This window comes from Aulonocara sp. 'chitande type north' Nkhata Bay, linkage group LG11, assembly GCF_057382095.1.
Source record: "Aulonocara sp. 'chitande type north' Nkhata Bay isolate Kocher_YH1m ecotype deep benthic linkage group LG11, A_spYH_male_GT1.1, whole genome shotgun sequence".
Classification (NCBI taxonomy): Eukaryota; Metazoa; Chordata; class Actinopteri; order Cichliformes; family Cichlidae; genus Aulonocara; species Aulonocara sp. 'chitande type north' Nkhata Bay.
Window position 1 is genome coordinate 8,510,489 of NC_141354.1, and position 11,341 is coordinate 8,521,829.

General features: G+C 38.4%; 1 protein-coding gene across 1 annotated transcript in view; it reads left to right on the forward strand.

The window, feature by feature from the left end:
* LOC147318439 (E3 ubiquitin-protein ligase RNF19A-like) overlaps positions 1 to 11,341 on the forward strand; it is a 35,236-nt gene that overhangs the window by 22,259 nt on the left and 1,636 nt on the right. The window contains exons 3-9 of the mRNA XM_086310370.1: positions 7,556 to 7,764; positions 7,914 to 8,058; positions 8,372 to 8,534; positions 9,649 to 9,763; positions 10,063 to 10,224; positions 10,789 to 11,002; positions 11,091 to 11,234. Coding sequence (XP_086166496.1) covers positions 7,556 to 7,764; positions 7,914 to 8,058; positions 8,372 to 8,534; positions 9,649 to 9,763; positions 10,063 to 10,224; positions 10,789 to 11,002; positions 11,091 to 11,234 — 1,152 coding nt within the window. The remainder of the gene's footprint in view (positions 1 to 7,555; positions 7,765 to 7,913; positions 8,059 to 8,371; positions 8,535 to 9,648; positions 9,764 to 10,062; positions 10,225 to 10,788; positions 11,003 to 11,090; positions 11,235 to 11,341) is intronic.

Sequence of the window (11,341 nt, forward strand, 5' to 3'; positions counted from 1 at the left end):
CAGGTGGACTTAAAGGAACACAATAGGAATGAGGTTTTTGCAAATGAAGATTCAAATAGTGCATATGATGCATCCCTATCAACTGTAATTTCACTATATGAAAAACATTGTCCTTTAATGAAAATCACTAGAAAGCATCACAGATCAAATAAGCCATGGATCACAAAGGGGATAGAAGATGCATGTAAAAAGAAAAATAATCTATATAAGAGAGTCATAAAACCGAGGACAAAAGATGCTGAAATAAAGTACAAGTTATATAAAAATAGATTAGTAAATATTATAAGAACAAGTAAGAAAGAATATTACCACAAATTATTGGAGCAAAGTAGAAGTAACACACAAGAAACATGGAAGATATTAAATAGTATAATCAAAAAGGGCTCAAAAAATAAGAATTATCCAGACTACCGTATTTCCCGGACTACAAAGCGCACCTGAATATTAGCCGCACAAGCTAAAATCAGGGGAAAATCCTGTTTTGTACATACATTAGCCGCACCTGACCAAAAGCCGCAGGTGTTTCAATGTTGACTTATCATATGTAAGAGAATGTGCACAAAGCGAATTGTCAGGAAAGAGATGGCTGTTTGGAGACACACCCCTTTTATTAATATTTTGAAAAACAAGTTATGGGTACATATTTGCACATGTAGTACATAACAGTAACCTACAGCACACCAGAAAAATAGATTCGGACTACCTTTTAGGCTCAGGTGCAGTGACACGGCTTTAACAAGAAGAAAAGTCAGTCATTCACCACCATCTTCCTGCGCACTAAAACCACCAAAGTCCTCTTCTCCAGTGTCGGAAACGAACAGGCTCAGGATGGCTTCGTCATCCACTCTCAGCTTCTTTCCTTCGTTGTCACTTTCAAAACCAAAGAAATCCTCATTGTCAGTGTCAGAGTCGAACACCCTCTGAAGGGCCGTGGCGGTGTCCTCCTCTTCATCATGCAGCAGTCCAGCCCTTCGAAATCCGTTGGTGATCGTGGATGTTTTCACACTTTTCCACGCTGTCAGAATCCACTGGTGGTGTTGAGCATAACTTGCTTTTCGCAAGTTTATCGCCGCTGGTCATCCACGACTCCCGCTGAATGCGTAGCGCTACTTTGAAGTTTGTTTTTCGCGCTACTTGTACGGCACTATGTTGCCTGGCGGATGGACATGTGACCAACATACCACTCTTGAACCCCGATCCTTCCGCCAGGCAACGTAGTGCCGTACAACAGCAGAACGAACAAAACAAATCGTCTTACGATATCACAAAAATCATGGACAATCCATAGAAAAGCCGCACCTGACTAAAAGCCGCAGGGTTCAAAGCTTGTGCAAAAAGTAGCGGCTTATAGCCCGACAATTACGGTATTTCAAAAAAGATAAAGATATTGTGCTTGATAAAACGAAAGACATTGCAAATGAATTTAATGATTTCTTTGTAAATGTTGGCTTTAATTTAGCAAAAGAAATTCCAGAGTCAAGAAATAATAATGACTTAAATAAACATATTACTCAGAATGTGTCCTCCATGTTTATTGGTGCTGTAACTCATAGAGAAATAATTAACATTGTGAAGGCATTTAAAAATAAAAAGTCCACTGACTGTTTTGGTATTGACATGATATTAGTTAAAAGTATTATAGAATATATACTGCAAACTTTCGCATACATTTGTAATCTGTCCTTTCGAACTGGTGTGTTTCCCTCACAAATGAAAATAGCAAAAGTTATTCCAATCCATAAAAACGGAGAGAGATGTCAGTTTACCAATTACAGGCCAATATCACTACTCCCACAGTTCTCAAAAATTTTAGAAAAGTTTTTTGTTAATAGACTTGATAAATATATTGAGAAGCATAATCTCCTAAGCGATAACCAATATGGCTTTAGAGTGAAAAGGTCCACTTCGATGGCAGTGATGGAACTTGTAGAAGGGATATCTAATGATATAGATAATAAGGAATATACTGTGGGTGTATTTATAGACTTAAAAAAGGCGTTTGATACAATTGATCATTCTATATTAATGAATAAACTAGAGAGATATGGCATAAGAGGGATAGCATACAAGTGGATGAAAAGTTACCTGGATGACAGATATCAATATGTCGAAATCAATAATGTAAAATCTAAGCAGTTGAAGGTAACTTGTGGTGTTCCTCAGGGCTCTGTGCTGGGCCCTAAATTATTCATATTATATATAAATGACATATGTAATGTTTCCAAACTGTTAAAATGTGTATTGTTTGCTGATGATACCACTCTGTATTGCTCAGGTAAAAACCTAGAACAGCTTATGACTACAGCGGAAAAGGAGTTAAATATATTAAAAAACTGGTTTGATGTAAATAAGTTATCGTTAAATATAAAGAAAACAAAATTGATTATTTTTGGCACTAGACAAATGAAAAATGTATCTAAAATCAGGGTTAATGGAATTGAAATTGAAAGAGTGTATGAAAATAAATTTCTTGGAGTGATGATTGATGATAAGCTGAGTTGGAAGTCTCATATAAACCATGTGAAAACAAAAATGTCAAAAACCATTGCTATTCTCTATAAAACAAAGCATGTCCTGAACAAAAAAATCATTAAACACACTTTATTGTACTCTGTTGCTTCCATATATGACTTATTGTCTGGAGATATGGGGTAATGCATATAAAACAAATACTCTTCCTATTTTCAAATTACAAAAAAGAGCTATAAGAATTATAAACCAATCAAACTATATAGAACCAACTAACATTTTGTTTATTAATCTGAATACCCTGAAATTTTATGATTTAGTTGAATATAAAATGGCACAGATAATGTATAAAGCACAAAATAACTTGCTTTGCCCCAGTACTCAGAAGCTGTTCAAAGTCAGAGAGAGTCAATATGACTTAAGGGGAACAGATTTCTTTAAAAAAACAAAACAAGATAAGGACAAATATAAAGCAGAGATGTGTTTCTGTTAGAGGAGTTAACCTGTGGAATAGTTATGACAGTGATTTAAAAAGGTGTGGTTCATTTTCCTTGTTTAAAAACATGTTTAAAAATAGAGTATTAGAAAAATATATAAATCAAGAATGAAAAGAGCAAAAATAATAATACTGAAACTCTTGATTGTTTTGCTTTGATGTAGTTACTTATCTAAGGTGGAAAGTTTTTTTTTTTTTTTTTTTTTGTTTGTTTGATTGTTTGATTGTTTGAGGTGACTTTTGTTGTGATTTGGCGCTATATAAATAAAATTGAATTGAATTGAAGTTTGTCTGTTTTTGCTTTGTTTTATTCTTTGCTTCGAGCCCTGTGTACAGGAGCTGCATGCAAAAAGATGTTTTGTTAAAAGGGTTGGCGTAATAAGCAAATGCTTCAGCCAATACCTTTTAATTAGACTTGTCTCATGCTTTCTTGCTTTGTGGTAGATCTTTGTTCTGTATTCATTGAGATATTTGAATGCTAATAAATCAAATCAAATCAATCAATCAAATCATACTAAGGGTAATTTACACTGTCATAGATTTAACACTGTCTGTGAAGCTGGATTTATGAAGAAAAGCATTTAAAGTTTTTAGACCACGTCTAGCGCCATTTTCTCAGTACAGAACTGGTAACTCGGTTGAAAACAAGGAAGCTAAAACTAAAAAGCAGTACAAGGGGATCACTTTTGTCGTGTTAAAAAACAAGTTCATGCTGTGTTGCTTAAGCAGTAAGTAGTTAATCGTTATTCGGCTAGCTGAAGAGAAACGGAAAAATCCACCTATTAGCTCTAATGCTAGGGTTTGTAGAGGACTCTATGAATGAGGTCAGTATTGAGGAAAGCCTGTTAGAGTCAAGTACACCAGTGGTTGACCAGACCAGCATTGAGCACTGCAGTTATCTGGCAAAGCAAGATGTCAGTGCATTAAATTAGTCTTTGTTTTTCCAAGCACATTCAAACAGTTTGCAACATAACTATTACATGTGCATCACACCACAAACATAACAAAGCTTTCTTACTGAAGCACAATCGGGAATCCTGACCTCCATCAGTATATTCATATGGGAATAGATTAAAAAATTAAAATAAAACACTTGGGCCTCGGAGGAAGAGATGCTATACTTTTTGGAGCCCTAATTTTCTTGTTTAGAAATTCTTATCTCATATTATCTCACAGAGTGGATTGCTACTACTACCAGAAGTGAGGAAAATGTAGGTGAAGGAGAGTGTAACATAGCAGGATTTGTTTTCATGTTATAAATCCAGCTTCACAGACAGGGGTAAATCTGTGGCAGTTTCTGAGTATAAATTAGACTTTTAGAATTAGAATTAATACATGTTTCATGTTTACTTTTAGGACTGGCTTTACAGCAGGTGAAGACTGATCGGGTAACTCTAGATTAATATAAAAAAAACACTTAAATTAAAGGTGTCCAAGAAAATTGAAAAATTGGGCCAAAAAAGCTAAGTCCGATTTTGTATATTATTGTGTCAGCTTAATCTTAATCGATCCTTTTCAAGTGTACAGAAGCATTGAAGTTTTTGATTGTTCAAATACATATATCTAGCAATGAAAGAATTAAATAAAATTAACTTCGAGGAAATAAGTATTGTTGCATAAATGGAGAGATTTTAATAAAACTGTAATAATAATACTGTGGTCCTCTCTGGCAGGAAATCATTTTCATCAAGAGGATATTCTGTTCATTAAGAGGTCATGGTGGAAACTGATCATTGACTTGACTCATTTTGTATTTAATACTCCATTCATTTTGATTTGCTATGGTCAGTCATTATTAACCCCCCGTCTTTCTGTCTGAACGTATTTACTTCAGCTCTATCTCTGTGACTCGCTCCTTGTCCCTTCTCCAGTAATCCAGTGGTGCTGGACTGTTTTTCCTGTTTAATCCTCTCTTCCTGAGTGACTGCTCATTGGCCTGCTTCCACCCCCCCCCCCCCCAACTGTCACTGCGTTGTCACTTTGTAGAGGCCCTGCAGGGTCAGTGACTCTCACTCACTGACATATCAAATCAACAGCTCATTAATATGGTTCTGAGTGGACATCTATCTACAATTTCTTAACTGCAGACAGTTCAGAAATCCATATTTGACATTTATGGAAAAATGGCTGAAATGTTAATTTCCTCGCAACGCCAAATATGTGACGTGGAATTTTGAAATACAGTTCATTTTTTCCCTTTTTTGTATATTAAGAAGCAACGCAACAGAAGTTGTTTTAACTACTCACCTATTTAGGAAAATCATTTTCCATAAGCAGGTTTCTCTCTGTCATGGTGAAAGACTCTTGCTCTCTCTCAGCCATTTCCTTTTCTTCCAGGAATTGTTTGCGGTCTGGAAAAAAAAAAAAAAAGAATTCATCCCTTCAGACTTTCTTAAAGTACTGTTTGTACTTTGTTCTGAATCCCTAGTAACCTTCAAAGCTTGGTATGTGTGTTTTCTTCCCTTGGATGTCCTGTTTTGTAAACTTGGCCATAATACCAGTTTCAATGTAGGAGTTAAAGGTGGCATGACGTGTTTGTTTTTGTTTTGTTCTTTTTTTTTTTTTTTTTTTTTTATTGTTTTTTCCATTCACCTCAGCTAAGGTAGCACAAGACGCAAGTAGACTTTAATCTTGGAGTAATTTTCCTGCTTAGAAATATGTGCAGCTGGACATGTGATACCGTATAGCTTTTGCCATATAGATATCCCTTTTACATTAGTGTGTGATTTATTTGCTATTGCTGGTGTTTTACTGTCATCAGCTGTGTCTTCAGCTAATGTCTCTTTTTTCGTCAGTCATTAGAACAAAGTTTATTCTTTCTTTTCCTTTCAGAACAGAAGACCAATGGGCAGGAAATTATAAATCAAATCAGAATGACATTTATCAGGAGCTGCAACCTTTATGCAGATTACTTTACAGCTTATAGTGGCCATCTGGTTGCCTTGCTATTAATTCTGTAGTGTAGTGTGTGATCACTAAAGGTGTTTTATTGTCGTTAGCCACTTATTCATTTTTTTTCCATGTTTGTAGAAAAGAAATGTTTCATTCTTGTAGGCTTAGATATTTATGGGGCTTGGATATTTTCCCCCTCATTTTGGTTCAGAGGAATCTCCAGTTTCCATCTATTTTCATGTTCCCCTTTTCCTGCTGCTTTTCTATGCTCTGGCCCTTTCCCCTCCTGCAGGTTAGAGGTTATGGACACTGCTTCTGCATTTTCAGAAGAAGTGGAGATGTAGATGCTTAACAGATCCATTGATTTTGATAATGTTTAAGTGAATGCAACTTTTCATGTTGTTCCTGTGGCTGATTTAGCAGTCTCAACAATGGTGAGATTAGTTGCATGACAGGGAGTTTGAGGCCATTTGCTGTGCTATCTCTACAGTACTTAGGCTGAATAGTGCTAAGTGCATATCATTTTAAATGAGACATGCATGTCGCTGTGATTCTGTCTGCATTGTAAACACAGTTCTCAACAGAGTACACCGATCCCCAGTAGAGGAAGTCTCCCAGGCTCTCTGTGATTGAAACTTGATCCTTGGGTCAGTCCCAGAGGGTCTGGGAGACTTCTGCTACGCTCGGATATAACCATGTCACACACTCTTGGGTTTCCCCAAGAAATTGGCTAGCTGGTATTTTGCAGCTGTCATCTTTAAGCTTTTTACTTTCTTAGTTTTTACCGTCGTCTCTTTGCAAGGGCTCAAGACTGTTGTGTTAAAACATGCATTATTTCACTTCTGCTGTTACTGTGTCTGACATGCATTGTTGGAGAAAAGGTTAGTAAAGAAACCAGATAAGGCAGACAACAGCTATAAAGGTGAGACATCGTATCCAGCTGCCTGTAGTGGGACATCTGTCAGTTCAAGTTATAGTCGTTGATTCACTTTTTGACCTAGACTTAAGTTTTTATTAGATAAACTGCAGTTTTTGGCACCTAGTTTCTTTTTTTTAGCCCTGGAGGTAACTACATCAGTTAGTCAATAGAAGTGTTTTTCTGTTTTATATCTGGCTGTTTAAAAGTCTATGAGTAAATGAAACATCAATTTAAGAAAATTGTAATAAAAATATTTTTATTACAATCTTAGTGGCTTTCCTTGGGAGTGGCAACAACTGTTGTAAGGAAACCAAACAGTCACAGATATTCAAGAGAGTTATTGAAGATGGCTAAAGCATAATTCCTCTCAGAAAAATGTACTTGTGAGACAATGGAGTAGATACAGGAACATACTTTTTTTTTTTTTTTTTTTTTTTAAGCCATCATAGGACTTCCTGCTGCAGAGTTCGAGTAAAAAAAAAAAAAAAAAAAAAAAAAAAAAAAAATGAACACCATTTCTCTTGACCTTTTCTCAAATGTCAGCTTAATTTTCAGCATCTTCATTTTCATCACTTTAATTTTTGTCTAAAATTCTGGTTAGAAACATTTTGCTGCTTCTGCATGATGCAGTTGTTTTCCTTCATAGTAAAATCCTTCTAGAACCAGAAGCCTCAACATTTGGCATGTATCGACTTTTCATGTGACTTAAATTCAGATTCTTTGCGGGCACCATGGTGTAGCGTTTTGCCTTATGACTTTTTTTGTGCGTCCCCTGGCAGGTATGCAGTTATTGCCTTCGGGTGTGCCAGCTGTCCGAAGCTCACCTGTGGGAGGGAGGGCTGCGGCACAGAGTTCTGTTACCACTGTAAGCAGCTGTGGCATCCCAACCAGACCTGTGACGCAGCGCGCCAGCAAAGAGCCCAGAGCCTCCGCCTCAGAACGGTGCGCTCATCCTCCCTCAACTACAGTCAAGAGAGTGGAGCTGCAGGTGGGCTGACTTAACGATTTTACACAACACGCTTATTAGGAGAAGGGAAAAAAAAAAACAAAAGAAGACAACGCTGATCATCAGTCCTCAATGAGCAATCCCTAACCCATATTTCACTGTTGTAAATCATACTCTGTTGTTACTTCTAGCTGATGACATCAAGCCGTGTCCACGCTGTGCTGCTTACATCATCAAGATGAATGATGGCAGCTGTAACCACATGACGTGCGCTGTCTGTGGCTGCGAGTTCTGTTGGCTCTGCATGAAAGAGATCTCAGACTTGCACTACCTGAGGTAAGCATCTTAACACATACATATACAGTATATACTAATAGACATAAAGTACATGCTGTTGGACCAACGGTTTCACTACAAGTATTTTAAGAATTTAGCAATTTAAAAAAAAAAAAAAAAAGATCCTGCTGTGATGAAAACCTGTTGGTCATGTGACACCCTGTAACTACAGCACATAGCTAGTAGTTGTTCCACCGTTTATTTGCTGGTTAACTTTTGTTTCCAGATTGGTACCTGAGATTAGAAGGCTATCCAGCGCTTGCTCTTCCTGTGAACATTTCTCACTGTTTCTGCTCGTCTTTACCTCTCTCAGTCCATCAGGCTGTACTTTCTGGGGAAAGAAGCCGTGGAGCAGAAAGAAGAAGATTCTTTGGCAACTGGGAACACTCGTGGGTGCCCCTGTTGGCATTGCACTCATTGCAGGCATAGCTATCCCTGCCATGATTATTGGTATTCCTGTATATGTGGGAAGGAAGGTAAGGCCTTGCGCACACATACCTACACAGTAGATTGGGATATATTTCAGTTTTCCTGCTCATAGTTTTTACTACACGGATTTTGTTTATTATTGGGATGTGTCTCTATGTAGATTTATAGTATTATAAAGTCATAATTCATTCTTAGTGTTGCATGTACCCTTTAATCCTTTCAGAATGTCCACATGCTTGTTGCATAACTTCATGTCACTGCTGTCAGCAATCAAAGTAAACATGGCGAGTAGCCAGAAACAATCACTGCAACAATCAGTAACCAGCTAGTTCTACTGAGCGGCCAATGTACCCTCAGTCATCTCATTTTCCCAAACTCTGGAGTTGATCCGAGCCAGCAACAGTCATGTGTTACTAACCTGTGTGTCTGTGTATATGTGCACTTGTTTTGTGTTACTCACAAGTCGGGATCTGTTTAGAATAAGAACTTCACATTACAATAAAATGAAACCAGTTGGTCTCCAAAATTCCCCACGAAAGGCTGCCAGCAAGAATCTTGAGCCAACTGACTTTTCTTCTCTGCAAACGTCCAGCGCACATTCAGAAGTGATCACAACATACACGAAACATCTGAACATGAATCACTTACACTCCACAAGCACCAAAGTCAATATAGTTATCTTTGAACCATTGTCCCAGGTGTTTTATAGGGGCTTTTTGCCACTAGCACTACCACATTTGTATTGTTTCTGCAATGAAATGCGGGCAGTGCAAAAGAACAGAATGCAACAAAGAAAATGTCAGCCAACCTAAAGAAACAGCATTCATCAAAGAGTTGTCTCATTTGTGGTTTCTTAAAGAGGAAGTTGATGGTAGTAAAAATTTACACCGAAAGACAGAGAGGCAGACAAGAGTTCTGTCTCCTGCAACAGTAGCTCAGTAAAGTTGTCATAGTATTGCCAGTGCCTCTAAAATAATTTCTGAGGAGCAGGTAAAAGGTAAACAATAAGCATTTTTATTTTTATTGTAGAAATCTGCTCCACAACAACACTGTTAATCATACTTTTTCAGTGGTGTCTTTGAGGACTCAGCTCATACGTTAAGTGCAAGTTCACTCTCCTCTAAATGTGTCTCTCACATTTGTGCCACTTTTCTCTGTCAGATCCATAACCGCTACGAAGGCAAAGATATTTCCAACCACAAGAGGAACCTGGTGATCGCTGGTGGGGTGACTCTGTCTGTCATCGTGTCTCCAGTAGTGGCTGCAGTCACTGTCGGTCAGTCTGTGCTCTAACCTGCACCCTCCCAACTCTCTAGTTCTCTTCTCACTGGAGATCTTTAATGACATGCTGTGCCTGTGTTTGACTTTGTTGGAATCAGGAATTTCTTATGTTTAATGTTCAAGTTCAGATTATACAAAAGTTTATTTTCACTCATCATTTCTCATTAGCTATTTTGTAAACATGGGAAAAATCAAAGAGGGATGGTCTGTTATGTTTTTTATTTTTATTTTTTTAGTGCTCTGACCTTATTTGACCCTGGTGTGTCTATGTCTCTCGACTCTTTCACCTCTTAGGCATTGGAGTTCCTATCATGCTTGCATATGTCTACGGCGTGGTACCCATCTCTCTGTGCCGTAGTGGTGGGTGTGGTGTCTCCGCTGGGAACGGGAAGGGAGTTCGCATCGAGTTTGATGATGAAAATGACATGAACGTTGGGAGCGGGGCAGCTGCCGCTGGTAAGGTTCGATTTCCAGTCCCGATCTGAACTAGCCCACCACCCAAAACCAAGAGGGCGTGTTATGCCAATCGACATTATTTGTAAATAAGATCTTTTGCTTGCTTCACTCATGGCAAGTACTCTTTCCTTCCACAGTAAACTGTACTTCCTCTGCCTCTTCACTTTTCCAGGCCTACAGTTGCTTTGAAAAGTGTACTTGGCAGTATACTTTTATTTTACATTTTTCCTCTTTTCACACTTCAAAGGTGTGTTTGAGGATTAAAATGCTAGTTTTAGGTAAGGGTTAGGGTTAGACAGTAACTTGTGATGGTTTAAGTTAAAGAGTTAAGTTAAAGAGAGCCATACAAATGTGCCTGACTGCCCCTTCACCCACATACAGAGCCACATCCTCATACTTGGCACTGCACTTATAATACACAAACTAAGACTGAAGAGAATCTTCAGTGAAAACCTGTCAACAAGATAAGCAAAGAACAGACGGATGAACAAACTGATATGTTTTTTTGTTTGTTTTTTTAAATTCCACGCTGAAATATTTTGTTTTGTTTCATGTTCTGTGTAGATACTACATCAGTCGCAGACGCCAGGAACAACCCCAGTATAGGTGAAGGCAGTGTCGGTGGGTTGACAGGCAGCCTGAGTGCAAGCGGCAGCCACATGGACCGTCTGGGGGCCATTAGGGACAACCTGAGTGAGACGGCCTCCACCATGGCCCTGGCTGGAGCCAGCATCACCGGCAGCCTGTCTGGCAGCGCCATGGTCAATTATCTGAACAGGTAAATGTGTGCTGCAATATTTAAATGTGGTTGTGACTTCAGTGTGCTCTCCTGCATTGTCTTATTTTCTCTCTCTCTCTGTTGTCAGGCTGGAGGTGCAGGCTGATGTGCAGAAGGAGCGCTGCAGTCTTAGTGGCGAGTCCGGCACAGTGAGCCTGGGAACAGTCAGCGACAATGCTAGCACCAAAGCAATGGCTGGATCCATTCTTAATGCCTACATGCCTCTTGACAGGTGAGCATCATAGGTTTGGATAAGTCGAGAAAGCATGATCTTCTGTTCATTAGCATGTTTAGTCCAGTTCTTTGTAGCTTCATAGTGTGAGACAGATGCAGCGGATT